Below are 16728 nucleotides of genomic sequence, written 5' to 3'. Positions count from 1 at the left end.
GAGGCTGCGCTGGAATCGATGTGCTGGAAACACATATGCTGCAGCAATTTTCATTTGTGTTTATTCACTATAAGCCACGATGTGAGCCAGTCAGAATTCCCATCAGAAATAGCTACTTAGTAGCTGCATGTCTAACGAGCCCCAACAATGTATAACGATGATTGGGTCTCCGGACAAAGGCTCATGCAATATAGTACCTCCTCTTTATCCCACCCCTCACCTTCGAGGAACATCTCTTATGCACACCCCACCTCCACGACGAGAAAGCTCGGGTCGATCGAGTACAACGGCCAAGTAACTAGTTACTCCAAGCCTTCCGTTGTGGCTGTTGCACGCCACAAGTGCCTACAGAGCCGTATAAAGCTCGTTGGAGGCTACCAACTCCCGAGAGGGCGAACCTCCGCCTGACGTTGCTGCGCTCATTCCAAGTCTGATCCTTTCTTGTACGGCCGAAGAAGGTAAACTAATCCCCGCCTCACTCTTTTCGGGCCAGGCGGCGTCACTGCACGATGCACAGTCGAACGCAGGCGACCGTGGCACTTGGCTTCCAGCTCGTCTGCGATGTTGACGAGCAGTGCGCCGTCGACGACCGGAACCGCCTGCCAGTCTTCGGTACGCTTCCCGTCTGCATCATAAACCGGTATCTGGGCGCTCACCTCTTCGTACCACATCATGGTCATGAGTCCGAAATCCGTGTGCCACGGCTGGACAACGGCGCCCGGCTCCTGCACGGGAGGCTTGTACACGAGCTTCAGGGCCGTGTCGCTGGGAACCGTTGGATCGTCGCTCAGCTCGGCAAGATCCACTTGGATAGCGTTGCAGAGCTCAGTTATGACGGTCTGTACAACACGGTTCAGGGACTGCAGGATGCATGTGATGCGCTCCTCGTGGGGCTTGAGAGTAGCAGGCAATGCCCATTTCCCTTGCTCGAAATCGTCGCGCGCAATCTGTGAAAATGGTACCAGTCAGCTTAGTTGCGAACTTGATTTGCTATAGTTGATTGAAGCTCACCTCGTAATATTCGAATGTTTTTGCTGCGTGGTATCTTAACAAAATGCCGACAAGGAAAATAGGTTAGCCGAGACAGCTGGTCGAATGACAAATGCCAGAGTCTGGCATGCGGTTCTCATACCCTCGCTCCATGCCTTGACGTACGCATTGTTTCTTTTCTTCGCAATCAGAGGGCAGGTCGAAAAAGGCACCGCCCGCCTGGAGCAAGCTCGGTATGTCGTCGTAGATGGCCTTCATCCTGGAGTTTCCGATGCTTAGATGAAACATGCCTACCGATTCACACGCTTGAACGAGCTTTTGAATCTCTCTGCCATCCTTGTTGGCTAAGGCCTCATAGTCTATGACCGCGAGAGACGCGTTGCTGGCGTTGACAGTCATGGTAGTTGTAGATGAAAAATAGTAGCTCGGCGCATCAGATGAAGACGAGGCGAAAGTCTTCGAGAGAACCAGCACGCAATTCTTTGTGCCAAGTTGAACAGTGAGGATGATCAATAGATGAGAAATAGAGCCAAGGTAGAATGTACGTAATTTTAAATCACTTCGGCACTTCAGACATAAGACGAATCACCATCCCGACCCTGCTGACGTTTGCCGAGCTCCATGCTCAGAACCTTGCGACTTAAAGGGCGTGCGGAAGATGCCAGCAAGTGGATACCAGACCTCGTAACTAAATTTCATTTTGTGTGTTACGGAGCAGGTTGTGCATTTGCATGCAGGTAGTATGGCCGGCAGGATTGATTGCGAAGCTCTCACGCATGTGGAAGGGGCTTGGGGGAAGATCCTGCTCACGTATGCAACGTGGGTTTTCAGAGAAAAGCATTGGTAGAACGAAAAAAATATCCTCCGCGTTAGGGATTCTGTCTCTTGTAAAACTGACGATAGGCACCCCATCCCTCCCACCGGATTATGGACATGGCGTCGCTGATGGCTCACTATGACCTATTCCCATAACCTAGGATGCCAATTCTCCGATAGTTGTAGATGATGATAAATACCTTTTGAGAAACAGAAAAAAAAACTTGTGACCCAGCTCTTAAAACAGCTCAACGCTGTGTTTGGTAACGCCACGCTCTGAGGCTACCGTAGATAGTTGTTCTTTGTAGGATCAACCTATCACGGGCTCTGTTCCCATTCGTTCAAGGCTCTTGGTATTTACGATAGAATAAATTATGTGTTCCCCAAAAATGTCTTCCGCCTTATGCAATTTCTTTTCTCAGCTTCCTACAGCATTTCTCTTTTCATCCGCCCACCTTGCGCCAACAATATGGGTATCTCTGGAGCTTTTGATAGCATCTGGATTTATTCATTTTACCTGATTGTCGCCGCTCTAACTTATTCCACTTACTATTTGGGATCGAGAGTGACAACAGGTCGTTATTCATCTGCTTGCAGTGCCGAACTACAAGAGGGCAACGAAACTAGGTGTGCCGAACCGGGTACCGCCCGACCTGGACCGACTGAGCATTATCGAAAATTATTTCATCAGCTACAAAACCTTGAGGACTATTCAGAAGTGCTTGAGACAGCCCGCAAAGAACTTCTCTCAATGTTCTCACATGGGCTCTCGGTTGAGCTTCGGAAGGTAGATTGCCGTCGCAGCAGCATCCTCAAGATTGAAGCCTATAGTGCAGAAGCAATGGACGGCTTTCTCAGGGACACAGATGAAAGAACGCTGTCAGAATGGACCAAATATCTGGAGCGAAGAAAAAAGGGTCACGGCCCTGAGCTCTTCACGACCGCCGAGGAGGCCAAGGCTTGGCTTGTACAGCAAGCGCCGACGAAGTTTGTGGACGGCGCGTGGCTTGGGCACATGCACAAAATCACCACACCGTTTGCTCTCCGCGGTGTCACCAAGCAGGTTTTCCAGATTCTATCAGAGGAGCTTGGTGATGGAGACCTTGATAAGCACCATGTCAACTTGTATCGCAAGCTTCTGCACAGTATTGGATGTCCCTTGCCCAATGGCCACAGCGTCGAGTTCATACACGCCAGCGAACTGGAGCAAAACGGGAGCCGCGGCATCTGGGCGGCGGCGGTGGGCCAACTTGCAATCTCGCTCTTTCCCGATGAGTTCCTCCCTGAGATTCTCGGGTTCAATATGCACTTTGAAACGGTCAGCCTCGAAACCATGCAGGTGGCGCACGAGATCAAGAGCTTCGGCATTGACCCTTATTACTTTCTCATCCACATTACCATAGACAATGCCGACTCTGGACATACTGCTATGGCCGCTCACGCCGTTAGACGATACCTTGACGTAGTTGGACAAACGGAGAGCAAGGAAGCTGTCCAGCAGGCCTGGAAGCGTGTCCAGGTTGGGTACATCATGTCGCAGACATTAGAGAACGAGTCTCGTGTCATCAATTGCGAGCAAAAGGGGTCCAGAGAGCAGCTTGATACACTCAGCATCCAAGTTATGGACTTGTTTAGATCCAAAGCCTTGGTGTCGCACAGCATGCATTCACAGAGCAGGGCCCGCATAGGCTCATATGGCTTGCACGAATGGCTTGACGAGATCGCACGAAGCTGTTTGAATGACCTGCACATGCTGACTACTCTCAGCCAAGCCAGGCCGTGGATATATGCTGGAGCTAGCTCCAAAAGTTTACTTGTACGCGAGATGTCATGGGGCGGTCGCATGTTTGGCGCCTTCACCGAAAGTGAAGTGACAACTATTTGCCGGTGGATCGACTCTTTACAGCCAGTATTTGACCCTTTTTTGTACTGGAAGTTCACACAAAGGCAGCCCGTGCCGTGCCAACGAGCCGCTGCGTTGCTGCGAGATCCAACCTTCCACCAGCCATTTCTACCAAACGACACGGAGTCGCACTTGGGCCATACATTGGACTCACATGAAGCAGTGGAGATGGTTCAAAAACTTGATTATGGGTGTGCTGCCGAATTGGATAAGAAGCTGGCTGCGCAAACAGCGTCCCTCGCGCGGCTGCCAGACATTATTGCGCTTTGGTTTGCGCACCTCGGCCTCTTGGAGAACACAATAAATACGCCCTCGCGAACCACAAGTCCCGTTTATTCGAGGATACTACGAGTTCTACGCGCGCAATCCGGATTCTGCGTAGAAGGCGATATCGTCGCGGGCATGGACGAGGCGCGGAGGCACTCTTGCACCAGCCTCGTCGACATCGGGCTGGAGCTGACAGAGAAACTCCCCGGGACAACAGCCGCCAGTGCGCGACCGCAGACGTTGCAGCACGTATTCCTGCTCGTAGCCAGTCATGGTCAAGGTGAAGAGAGCCTGCGGCTTGCAAACAACATGCTGCGGTGGAGAGCCCGGCCAATCGCGAACCTAGGCTTTCTCCTGGGCGTGGCATTGGCCTCTGTGGACATGAAGCGCGCCGTCTGGAGAGCACCAGACTTGCTGAGCCAAAAGAGTCGCCGTAACCTGGAGTCTATACTGGAGAGAGAGAGCATTCATTTGATAGAATGCGCTCGGGAGCTACAGGCCAGCGATGATGCTCTATATAGAGAGCTACTACGTGGCAAGTATGTGGCACAATCGATAATTTCAAAGTGTATTTAGCGTTGGTAGTTATTGTATACAATTTCAATGATCCTTGAGGAGCAAAAAAGAACTTGACACCTAGTTGTGGTATCAAAGAACGCGTGCTGGCCCAGCAGCCGCCGAGACACACTCGGTGGTCGTATAACAGGGCTTGTCTGTCTGCGCCGCCCCTTTTTCTTCCTTCATCTATCCCATATTGAAATGCTTAAAGACGTTCGCTTATCAAGCAACTAAGCTACATTTGAAGTAGAGCCATCCGCTTCGGCAGTAGTCTAGCGCGAACGAAATGATGTAATGCTCTGGTTGTTGTCTCTATTCACGAATTGCGAAACAATGACTTTATGACGTGGCCAAACATCTCGTCGAATGTCACGTAACGCATGTGAATGAATACATCTGCAGCCACTTGAATAAACATATGCGGCCGACGGGTGCTGATCTCGTCTGTCTTGCGACGGAGGCGTGCAGGATAAGGTATGCCGGCCTTTGCAGTATCGAGGGCGGGAGGAGCTGAGGAGCGAAAGAGAGAACCGATGTGGTTTATAATTGCATACTTATGGATAGTTCCCTACCTGTGATTGATGTACTGCGGGGTTTCTCGCTTTTACGACAAAGTCACAGTCGTGGTCGCCCTTGTCCGTGGCACTCTACATGGAAGTGCCACGCATAAGTGCCATGTAAGCTGATGAAGTGGCGTTGACAAGGGACAAACCAGCTGCGCCGGAGGCGAGGGGAGCCCTGCATACAAAAAAAGAGAAATCTTACAGATCACTTGATCTGCCACCCAGAATCTGTACTTGGTAAATATGCATGAACAGTCCTGCATTGCAGCGGGTAGTGGCAGCGCGCATTTGTTGAAGGGTGGCCCTCTACTGAGATAGTTGGAATATACACATAGCTCGCGCAGTGCTATTTTGCGTGCTAGTAGCTGTAAGTCTCTGGATAATTACTTACTGGTCAGGATCTATGTTAGCAAGTGAGCATGGCGCGATCGAGGGGGTATGATATCTGCGCCTGGAAATGTTTACATGTCTGACAATACGTGTCTAAGTGATGGTAATTGCACTCGCGGTGTTTTCCACTCAAGTTTCTACGACTTGTTTTTTTTTCATCAGCCCCATTGATGCTGTCACATCACTAGGAATCATCACCCTGCTGTTGCACGACTACAAAGCACTATCTCTTCTGAAAGCTGATTATGCCGACCTCCAGCTGGCGTAGACCAAGGAACGCTTGGGCTACGCCTCACAGAACTTCTATCTCGTTAATCCGTACACTAGGATGACAATAATAACTTTGAGATCCCAGTGGGGCAGTGCGAGGAGAATATTGATTTTTTAAATACATAATGGAATGCTTGCGCCTATCATGTGACGATGAATTGCATCATTAGCTACTATGGCGTCGACTTGCACGTAAGGATATGCAGAGCCTTGCCGTGACGGGACCTGTCAGCTAGCCACATGCGACATGGCCAACTATACAGACTGTCGCCGCTTAAAAGATTAGGCGAAGCCTCTGACGATGCTACCTCGGGCGACCAGCGCAACACCTAGAACGAGAACGAGAAAGAGAATACGAGAGCAACCTCAAAACACAAATTGCGCCGGCTAGTCGACCGCCCATCACGAGAGCTCTCTTACCAGCCGGAAACCAAACATGTTTGTGGCGACCTCGCTCGAGAAGTACGCACTGCGATAGTTGATCCGCAGGTTCTGCGGCTGATAATTCCAGGCGCCCCCGCGCACGACTGGGAACGGCGCCGTACCGTTGTGCACCGAGCCGTCGTTGGCACTGCCGCTCAGATCCTGTATCCAGGTATCGGCGCAAAACTCCCTGGCGTTCGCGGTGACGTCGTACAGCCCGAAGCCGTTTGGCTGGAAGGAGGCGACGGGCGCTGTCCAGGCGAAGCCGTCGTCCACGGGCGTGTTGTTCCAGTGGAAGCGGTTGACGCGCAGCGACATCTCGTCGTAGGAATTGGCGTACGAAATGACCTGCTCGATCGCGTCCCCCCAGAAGAAAACGTCCTGAGTACCGCCGCGGGCGGCCCACTCCCACTCATCCTCCGTGGGCAGCCGGTACGTAGCCCCGGTCATGGTAGAGAGCCAGGAGGCGTAGGCCTCGGCGTCTTGTCTCCTGATGGCGACGACGGGCGAGTCTGGTGTCTGGGGGAATCCCGGGTTGAGATAGTTGAGGTCTTCATTGAAGACCATGGCGGTAGAGTTTTCTGGGTTCCACCAACGCGCTCCGCCTCGCAGCTGATAGTCGCTCTCCCGGACAAAGGTATCAAATTGACGGACCGTGACTTCGGTTTTGCCGAATGCCAGAGGGGTGGGAATGCTGACTCTTCGCTGCGGCAGCTCAAAGCTTCGGCGGTTTTGCGGCACGTTCCAAAGCTGCTGCTCTTGAGGAGTAGACCCTGCGGTGAAAGTTCCGTCTGGGATCACGACCATGACCGGTCCTTGGACAGCATCGCGGAACTCGGTTCCGGGCGCAGTCTGGCGATTGACGCCGCGCGCAATGGTGCGTCGACGTTTCGGAGCTCGGTAAGTGGATGGCAGCTCCAAGTTCTTGCTGATCTCGTTGATTGTAAAGCGCCACTCGTCGACACTCCCCGTCAAAAACATGGGGGTGTCCAAAGCACCAGGTTTGTAGTTTGCAGTTTCCGACAAGTCCACGAGGTATTGGCTTTCGGCAATAAGACGCTCAAGAGCTTCGGAATACTTGTCGGCTTGCGGGATTGCAGTTCCATCTTCCCTCACAACTGAAACGAGGGTGGAATGTGCAGAAAGAGCCGCTTGCTGTATAGGTTCATAGGTGTCGTGAGTGTTGCCGTTCCATCGGAGAGAATTGGCGAGTGTAGATAGGTCGGAGCGTAGCTGGGTGACGTGCTGCGAATGTGCTGCGACGATGCCCGCCGTCGTCACAAGGAATACCAAGAGCGAGCTAGCGCATGGTAACTGGCGGCGTTGGGGACGCATTACAACAGAAGTTGATGGTTTCTTGCAGTAAGCCTCGTCTTGTTTCCAGAACTTGTAGAGGAACTTGATGTTTTGTTTCAAGCCACTTGGCGATGTTTTGCATATATATAGATGTGAATGACTGATTTTGAATCTCATATCAAGGTTCAACTGAAATAGTTTTGGAGGGGTTCGTATTCCCGTTATATATGTCGCACGGTTAACCCGGCGACTCTACAATTTACATTTCATCACAACATTCCTATCACAAGTGTGACCGATCACGTGGAGGAAAAGCTACTATACATCATCTAGAGGGATCTCCTCCAGTGGCCTATTTTACGAATTCCTGGCGAGATACCAGCGATAACTCAATACAGTCACTACGATTACAATCATCTTTCCTTCTTCTTCTTGTTAGCCGCAAACCTTGACAGTCGCATTCCAGCACTGGCCCTCCTCCCAAGACTAGCTGCAAGATTCGGAAGAAATTTGCCGTTCTTGCGCTAAAAGAGGAAATGAGAAGCATCTTGTTTACCGAACGACTGTGCAATTCCCACCAGTCAAATCGTGAGTAGAGCACTCGCTATGCCTTCAAAGTACCAGCAAAGGTTGGGACTTTGTTTTGTCGCCCAGCGTGCTTGCCCGTCTACGCTCAATGTGGCCGCAGAAAATCTGCGGACGTCCTCATCTGCACAGGCAAGATGCATTTTCAGGCCATTTAATAGACGGAACCCATGCAAACATCCCGCAAAATTTCATTGACAAACTACATCCATTTCTTTGTATCTCACTTCGGCCTGTACTGTTGTCGGCAAAGTTGGCCGATGTGGACGCCGGAATCGGCCAACACACATGGCCCTCTACCCTCGCGAGGAGGACGCAAGCCCTCTCTGCGACTTTGACTCAAGTAGTCGTGCGCATCTAACATGCGAAGCTAGTTCAGAAATCGTTTGCTGGCGAGCTCTCTCTGTTCTCCTGGGGCTATTGTCCATGTTTGACCCAAGGCATTATAGCGCAAATCATCCCTGTAGCATCGAACTGGGAAAAGCAGGCAGGCGAGGGCCTTGCACTCTTTCATCTCGTCTCAATGACTGGAAATGCAATTCGTAGGAATGTGCACTTAACCTCTTTTGCTCCTCTAAGCCCCGGGCCGTCTGCGCTGGCGCGCTTTGGCACGGCTAGATGCCGGCAACCCGATTGCTCGCAAGCCTTCTTTTACCTTGTACTTTGTCACTTGGCCGCATGATATAAAGTTCTGTAGAAAAAAAAAAAGGCGAATTTCGTCGCTTATTGATAGCGCACTGTCTCAAAGAGGAATGAATAGCTTTGGACCATTGTCAGTGGACCGGATCAACGCCGTTGCTATGCACCATTGAGAAACTACTAGTTACATCACAATCCGACGCACTTTAGCCTTTGAGAAGGACGGTTTAGCTCTTAGCTGCTCACAGTGATGCCCTCCTTGCTAGTCTTAGAGCGCGCATACTCACACTGCCACGCCCGTGCAGCTAGTAGCAGCTTGCAACGCCTCCTTTTAGGATCATCATGTTTTTGATGCCACTAATGCACATTGACTTTCCTCGTTTCCACCGGTCCTTGCGACGGTGGTCAAAGATTTAAAAACGCGAGGTCTTTGACTGCGAATAGATTGAGTCGAACAAAATTAAAACTGACGTGGTTCATGGCTGCATATGCATTTTAATCCTACATATGCACCTCCTACACATGCAGCTCATGTCACCGAAGCATAAGGTCGCATTGGCCTTTATCTGTGGCGTTTGACACAGCAATGCCTCGTTTTGCAACAAGACCCGGAGGTGTGTATATCAAAGGCAAGACAAAATGACGTTCAGGCTAATGCAGATGCAGAAATCGATTCAATTTACGCCATGTTATTGAGTAAGAAAATGCACAAGAAAAGTGTTCAAGGGTACTGCTTCACGTTTGGTTACTGAGGACTTGTCTTGAGGCCTTCTTGGCCCTGGTGGTGTCTTCAACGCTGGCATTGACGCAGCGCTTCGCATTACTTGTACGGAAAGGGTCAGGAGTTTGAATGGAACTCGATACGAAAATATCGTCTCTGCCTTTGCCGCTGGGGGCCAAACAGTCGACCACTGGCGGCCTACCAAAAGGCCAGTGCTGCGACATGAGATCCGAGACAAAGGTCGCTGATACACAAAACTTCGCTGACCTGGCATGGGCAAACAGTAGTGAAGCTTCCAACGACTTTCGGTCCGACATTTTTACCAGGCCAACATTATCTATGCTGGAGGCGATTATCCACACGACACTTGGAGACTGTACCGCAGACGAGGATCAAACAACAGTATCTTTCCAGAACGACATCGCCGACTTAGTAGGCCATGAAGCTGCACTTCTGGTCATGTCTGGGACCATGGGCAATCAGGTTGCCCTTCGGACTGCCCTCACGGTCCCTCCCCATGCCGTCCTTGCTGACCATCGGGGGCATATTGCCACGCTCGAAGGCGGGGGCGCGACAAGTATATGCAATGCCATGATACAAGGCATCGTTCCTTCCAACGGGCACCACCTCACTCTAGATGACGTTAAGAAGCAGAGCATTCTGAGGGAGACTGTATTCGACTGCCCGACCAGAATCATTAGCCTGGAGAACACGCTCTGTGGTACTATCATGCCTTTTGAAGATATACGAGCCATATCAATCTGGGCACGCGCCCAGAACCCGCCCATTCACATGCATCTCGACGGCGCTCGGCTCTGGGAAGCGGCTGCCGCCGGGGCGTGTAATCTCCGCGAAATCGGGGAGTGCTTCGACAGCATCCAGATGTGCTTGACAAAGGGCCTCGGAGCGCCGCTCGGCAGTGTGGTGACGGGAAGCTCCGCATTCATCAAACGAGCGAAATGGAGCCGCCACTTGCTCGGAGGTGGCGTTCGCTCTTCTGGTCTCATCACCGCGCCGGCGCGGGTGGCAATACATGATGTATTTCTAGGGGGCAAGTTGCGCTGGGCGCACGACAAGGCACGGCGGGCGACGGAGCTCTGGCAGAGTCTGGGCGGGGAGGTGAGGCTGCCGACCGAGACGAACATGGTTTGGTTGGATCTTCCGGCGTCTGGCGTCGACCAGGACGACTTTTATGCGGCGGGTCGTGAGCAAAATCTCAAGATATCCAATAGTCTGTTTGTTGGGCGGCTTGTATTTCATTACCAAATCAGTGACGCGGCTTTTGGCAGACTTTGCCAAGTATTCAGGATAGTCTTACGGAGTAGAACGCCTCCACAAGGCTGTAGTGACTGAAGGAAATCATAACTCAGAGCACTGACACACGCCATTACTAAACTTTGATCCTTCCAAGGTCGAGTAAAAAGTGAAACGTGCTTTATGATGTTGCGGCAAGGTATAATGATTCAAGTGCTGGATGGATTGGGCCGATCTTCCAGAGTAAAGAAGGCATAGCAATAGGTGAAAGTAAGCCGCACCCCAGATGTATAGGCAATGATCGAAAAAATCGTTACTCATGCCCGCTCATTGGATGATGTTCGAAGGGCGTCGAGGTGAAGTCATCAAAGGGTACTCACAGCACTAATTCGTAGCCTGCCTCCACTCCAAGTATAATATCCCTCCTGTTCTTTTCGAAGTGGCCATCCTAGCCCGCTGATAACCTGAAGTGAACGCTTATACTGTTTCCATCTGGTTCGCTTGAGTGACACTCATGTTCATCAGCACTTTTGCGACAGGAGAATCGGTTAACACCTGTCTAGAATGACGGCACCTCGAAAACAGATCAATTTCCTTCGAGGATGGCCAGCTCCGGCCCTTCTCCCGACAGCTCTTTTGTCGGCCGCGTGCCAGCGCGTTCTTACCGATCAAAATGAATATACACAATTGCAAGAGTACGGCTCCTGCCATGGCATGAGCCGGCTTCGAGAAGGTCTCGCCGACTGGCTAGGGGCACACTACGGTGTCGACCCAGACTCTCAGCGCATATGCATTACTGGAGGTGCCAGCCAGAACATGGTCACTATACTGCAGTGCTTCAGCGATGTAAATTACACAAAGGCTGTCTGGGTTGTCGCGCCGTGTTATCATCTTGCTTGTGGCATGTTCGAAGACTCTGGTTTCGCTGGCAGACTGCATGCGATACCCGAGGACGACGAAGGTCTGAATCTACAAGTCTTGGAACAGAGACTATCAGCCTTTGAGAAAGGGGACAAGAGGGAAATGGAACAGAAAGTACTGCGCGCTGTATTCTTCTCGGCTCGTGCATTTTACTCTCAATTGCCCTTTTACTAATACATCAAGCCAGCCATTTAAGCTTCCAGTCGCAAGCAGAAAGCTGTACAGGCATTTGATATACACAGTACCTACGTGTTCGAATCCCTCGGGAATCACCATGTCGCTCGACAGGCGAAAGGGTCTTGTCAAGCTTGCACGAAAGTTTGATGCTCTCATTATCAGCGATGATGTTTACGACCTCCTCCAGTGGTCATTGAGGAAACCGGTTTCGTGCGATCGGCCCCATGAGATGAGGCTCCCACGACTCTGCGACATTGATCGTGCCATGGGATCAAGTGCCAACGACCCCGGCGGCTTTGGCTACGCAGTCAGCAACGGGTCTTTTACCAAGATCGCCGGGCCAAGTGTAAGGACCGGCTGGGCGGAAGCCTCGCCCGCGTTCGTAGCAGGCCTCGCTCACGCGGCGTCCACACGCTCCGGCGGGGCACCCAGCCAGCTCTGTGCCGCCATTCTGTCCGAGGTTGTCAGTAACGGGGAGATGCAGAGGTTCGTGGACGAGACATTACGGCCTGCCCTTCAGCGCCGCCATCGACTGATGATGGATGCCATTGGCAGACACATCTTGCCACTCGGTGCGAATCTCTGCGTCTCCAGCCTCAAGGGTGGCGATGTCTTTGGTGGTTATTTCGTTTGGCTAGATATAAAGACGGAATTCTCGACAGCATTCATCGCCGACGTGTTGAAGTCTGAGGAAGATATCGTCATAGGACCGGGGCAGATGTTTACTGTACACGGAGACGAAACCAGCGCGAGTTTTCATCAGAACATCCGCCTCAGCTATTCTTGGGAGGCAGAAGAAGATATCGGCGACGGCATCAGGAGGATTGGCAAGACACTCCTGCGGATGCAAGAGAACAAGAAATACTATTACGAACTGGCATCGGCGTCGAGCAGCATTGGAGAACATAATCATTCGCGCCCGCAAAAATTCTGAATGTCTTTCTATTTATAGTCTACTTTCTAGTCATCTAGGGTGGCCAAGAATTTCTCCAGCATCTCAAATGATATGTTGCTTCCGCCACACACGACAATCACCACAACCGTATTTTCGTTGAAGCCGGGAATGAGCGCAGGCAGCTTCCCCGTGTAGCAGACGGCAGGGCAGACGGCGCAAGCTAGTTCGACCAGGTAGTGTTCCTCGTCAGCAAAGCGGCGGCATGCGCGTATGGCCTCGGCGTCGGACAGAACAACCGTCTTGACGTGCTTCTCCAGGCCGTACTCAAAGGCCCTTTGTGCTACTCTCCTGGCGCCTAGGCTGGTAGCTAAACTACCGATCCTGGACAGCGTGATGCGTTCCCGTTTCGCCACGGACCGTGCTAGCGAGTCGACTCCCTCGGCCTCTACGGCTATGACCTGCGTAACGTCTCTGAGCTGCAGCTCGTCAATCGCCTGCATCAAGCCGCAAAACAGGCTTCCTCCACCAACACTGCACAGAACAGCATCGATGGCCGGCGCGTGGTAGCCGCTGGTCTCCGGGGGCAGCACCGTGTTCACAGGATAATGACGGATCGACTCGCTCATCTGCCCGACAATTTCGTGCATAATTCTAGAATTTCCTTGCCAAAGCTCAGCCGCATCAAATGGCGGGACGTAGATCGGGATTTCGTCGGCGGCAGCAGTCGTTGCCATGACCGTGTCTCGTAGGTAGTCCTCCGCTTCCTGCCACTTGTTTCCATGTTGGATGACCTGGGCAGCTCCCGCTTGCTTGAGCTTTGCAACCAGAAAAGCCGAGGTTGACAACGGTGTCACAATGGTGGTTCGACAGCCAAACATGTTTGCAGCAAAAATGCAGGCTAATCCAGCATTGGCACCAGACGAGCTGTAGAAGTGGGCTGTGACAGCACCATCATTGTGTTGCTCTCGAAGAGCTGCCAGCTTGCTGAGCATATAGTAACTAATTCCTCTGGATTTAAAGGAGCCGGATGGCTGCGTATTTTCCAGCTTCAGAAACACGTTGCTATAGAAAATCCAATTTCTGGTCAGTGGCCTACGCACGCACAGCTTTTCGATACACTATGACGCGCATCAACAGGAAAGGGAAAAAAAGATGGAATGAATAACCGGCGGCTCTCACCAGCCAGCAGCCTTGGACAAGTTGGCCGACCGCACTAGAGGTGTCTCGATCCAGGGCTGCTTGATTTCAACCATCGCGGTGGTAGGCTTAACGAAGCAATGCCGCTCGCAGGTGGCTTGTGTAAAAATGCGGCAAGTAGACAAAAGAGTGATCAAGGAAGCGCGGGGCTCTTAAAGGAAGTCGAGATAGAAAATCTGCAAATACATGGTTATGGTTAGCCCAAAGAGTTGGTTTATATATAGATACTTATATTTCGATATAGATTTACTTGCTGCGAGACGACGAAGCCGTGTTGTCAACGCAGCAATATACGAGCCCATATGCAGGCAAGCTATTAGATTCAGCCCATGGTAGATTGTATAGCCAGGGCTGCTAATGGTCTGTTGTTCCGTCATTTGTCGCGTTAAGACCCCCAGTGTATGGGTCATACGACAATTATTTAGTACTAGGCGCTCATCAAAAAGCCCAATGTGTAAGTATAGGACCCTACCATGCATGCATGCGTACATGCGCGTAGCGACGGGAGCGGCACGACCCCTTAGTGTGTCTCTAGCGTCGCAGACATGGTATTTACTTATAACAACTACCGAACATCAGCTAACTATAAAGCTAGCAAGAAGCGACAGATGTTTCCACTTGGCCGCTGGACTGCTGCTCTGCCGTCGAGCTTGGTCCTTCACGAGTAAACAGGCGCACAATTAGTGGTTGAGAGGGCTGCAAAGGGTGATCAATTGCCTGAATCGTCTATGTGTATTTCTCTGCGGGAGCCAGGAATGGAATGTCTTTTCCTGTTCTCCGTATGCACCTTTGCGACAGCTGACCTTGGATGGGTGACCCAGCCTCGTCTGTTTACACCACACCATTCCACAGGTATTCAACAAGGACAAAGAACAACTAGCGGCAGAACGCCAATAATAGCAACGCCAATGAAAACGAGGATACCAGAGAGGGTAGAAAACATGGTAGTAGAGAGTGACCCAAGAGGTCGCAGAGCTATCACTACCATGGGCGGTATCCAGTACGTGAACGCCACCACAACATGCAGGTCTCGTGCAGACTCGGTGTGTCATCACATTCGCACTCGCACACGCACACACCGACTTTGATTTGCCATTTCATTTTCGGGGTCCTCGCTCAGTAAAAGCCATAAGATGGGCGGCCAAGCCCCAAACAAGATGCTCAGATGCTTCGAGCTGCGTCCAACAATCATGAGTGGCCCCAAAGCAAGTAACGTCCAAGTGCAGACAGCCGAAGGTTCGGTTCTTGTCGGCGGCTCGGTATCTAGCTACAATTTTCCAGGCTACGAGCCCAAGCCACGCTGGACCGCGTACCTATGGGATAGCTTGGATAAATCGGCAGACGAACGCCGGTTCCTATTCAAGCTTGACGCTGCGATCCTCACGGTGGCCTGCTTGGGGTATTTTATAAAAAATTTCGACCAGCTCAATATCAACAACGCATTCGTGTCCGGGATGAAGGAAGATTTGCGCCTCAACGGCAACGAGTTCAACTACATGCAGACGTGCTGGACGGTGGGCTATGTTATAGGTCAAATTCCAAGGCAAGTGAATGCTGGTCAGCCATGGATTTTGGTGGAGAAATAAGGCAGAAGAAAAGTGAGAGAAAGGACAAGCGAGCTAATATTGACCATTGAATTATGATGTAGTAATTTGCTTTTAACGCGAGTCCGACCGTCGTTGTGGATTCCTTCGTGTGAAGTTACCTGGTCCGTCTTGACCATCCTCATGGCCAAGTGCAGTAACGCGCGGCAGATATACGTGCTACGCTTCTTCATCGGTCTCGCGGAGAGCACCTTTTATCCTGGTATGCAGTATGTTATTGGATCATGGTATCAAAAGAGCGAGCTTGCCAAGCGATCATGCATATTTCATGGCAGCAGCGCCTTGGGAAGCATGTTTTCCGCCTACCTGATGGCCTCAGTCTACCACCTCGACGGCGTGCATGGCTTCAGAGGCTGGCAGTGGCTGTTCATCATCAATACCGTTGTCTCGTTGCCAATCGCAACCTTGGGGTATTTTTTCCTACCCGACGTGCCAGAGACCACACGGGCCTGGTATCTTACCCCGGCGGAGATTGCTCTGGCTCAGGAACGAATGCAGGCAGACGGCCGCGCGAATCGCGCACCATACACCAGGGCCAAGTTCAAAAACATCTTCTCCAGCTGGCATATCTACCTCTTGACACTGCTATACATCTTATACAACAACGGTGGTGGGGTATCAGGGCAGCCCGCATTCGCTATATGGCTGAAGCAACAAGGCTACAGCATCCCGCAGGTAAATGCTTACCCTACCTTGACTACGGTCGTCCAGATTGTCACCACTATCATCTACGCATGGACTTCGGATACAGTCTTGCGGGGTGAGCGATGGCCGCCCATCATATTTTCAGCCATTATGATTATCATTGTCAACACTAGCCTCGCAATATGGGATATACCTGTCGCCTGGAAATGGGCATGTTTCATCTTGGCTGGCTGCTCGAGCGGTGTGAGCGGATTGATATACGCCTGGGCGCAAGAGATTTGCGCCCGGGATAATGAGGAACGAGCATTAGTAGCTGCGTCAATGAACGAGATGGCGTACACGGTTCAGGCATGGCTTCCGCTGCTCATCTGGCAGCAGGTAGAGGCGCCAGAATACCGAAAGGGGTATCTGGCATCTATAGGGATTGCCATAGCAATGATGGCTACGACCATGATAATTCGCCATTTGCAGAGAACAGAGGTGGGCTCGCGGAGAGTAAGGTTAGAGTACTGATACAAGCGCTTCAATAGATACCACTAATAAGATTGACTATTTGGCGTGGACCTGTTCCAGAAACTGTCACGAAGAACCGGAAGTCAAATGACAGATGGAGA

General features: G+C 51.5%; 7 protein-coding genes across 7 annotated transcripts; 4 read left to right on the top strand and 3 right to left on the bottom strand.

The window, feature by feature from the left end:
• Positions 1 to 419: 419 nt before the first annotated feature.
• Positions 420 to 1389, bottom strand: V2A60_007182 (uncharacterized protein; the record flags this gene model as incomplete). Its single annotated transcript, XM_083258468.1, has 2 exons — positions 420 to 947; positions 1156 to 1389. The coding sequence occupies 2 exons, from the start codon at positions 1387 to 1389 to the stop codon at positions 420 to 422; spliced, it is 762 nt and encodes a 253-aa protein (XP_083114594.1).
• Positions 1390 to 2647: 1258 nt separating this feature from the next.
• Positions 2648 to 4552, top strand: V2A60_007181 (iron-containing redox enzyme family protein; the record flags this gene model as incomplete). The annotated part of the gene is made up of 1 exon (XM_083258467.1): positions 2648 to 4552. The coding sequence occupies one exon, from the start codon at positions 2648 to 2650 to the stop codon at positions 4550 to 4552; it is 1905 nt and encodes a 634-aa protein (XP_083114593.1).
• A 1607-nt stretch (positions 4553 to 6159) lies between these two features.
• On the bottom strand, positions 6160 to 7515 carry V2A60_007180 (formylglycine-generating enzyme family protein; the record flags this gene model as incomplete). The annotated part of the gene is made up of 1 exon (XM_083258466.1): positions 6160 to 7515. One exon carries the CDS (start codon positions 7513 to 7515, stop codon positions 6160 to 6162), a length of 1356 nt encoding a protein of 451 aa, XP_083114592.1.
• Positions 7516 to 9643: 2128 nt separating this feature from the next.
• On the top strand, positions 9644 to 11770 carry V2A60_007179 (uncharacterized protein; the record flags this gene model as incomplete). The annotated part of the gene is made up of 2 exons (XM_083258465.1): positions 9644 to 10656; positions 11239 to 11770. 2 exons carry the CDS (start codon positions 9644 to 9646, stop codon positions 11768 to 11770), a joined length of 1545 nt encoding a protein of 514 aa, XP_083114591.1.
• Positions 11771 to 11870: 100 nt separating this feature from the next.
• Positions 11871 to 12707, top strand: V2A60_007178 (uncharacterized protein; the record flags this gene model as incomplete). The annotated part of the gene is made up of 1 exon (XM_083258464.1): positions 11871 to 12707. The coding sequence occupies one exon, from the start codon at positions 11871 to 11873 to the stop codon at positions 12705 to 12707; it is 837 nt and encodes a 278-aa protein (XP_083114590.1).
• A 26-nt stretch (positions 12708 to 12733) lies between these two features.
• V2A60_007177 (uncharacterized protein) lies at positions 12734 to 13921 on the bottom strand (the record flags this gene model as incomplete). Its single annotated transcript, XM_083258463.1, has 2 exons — positions 12734 to 13730; positions 13848 to 13921. 2 exons carry the CDS (start codon positions 13919 to 13921, stop codon positions 12734 to 12736), a joined length of 1071 nt encoding a protein of 356 aa, XP_083114589.1.
• Positions 13922 to 15055: 1134 nt separating this feature from the next.
• On the top strand, positions 15056 to 16627 carry V2A60_007176 (major facilitator superfamily domain-containing protein; the record flags this gene model as incomplete). The annotated part of the gene is made up of 2 exons (XM_083258462.1): positions 15056 to 15422; positions 15534 to 16627. 2 exons carry the CDS (start codon positions 15056 to 15058, stop codon positions 16625 to 16627), a joined length of 1461 nt encoding a protein of 486 aa, XP_083114588.1.
• Between the last annotated feature and the right edge of the window lie 101 nt (positions 16628 to 16728).

Source organism: Cordyceps javanica, chromosome 4 (assembly GCF_051103115.1).
Source record: "Cordyceps javanica chromosome 4, complete sequence".
Lineage (NCBI taxonomy): Eukaryota > Fungi > Ascomycota > Sordariomycetes > Hypocreales > Cordycipitaceae > Cordyceps > Cordyceps javanica.
Note: the sequence above shows the minus strand (reverse complement) of the source record. Positions and strands in the feature narration are given on the sequence as shown.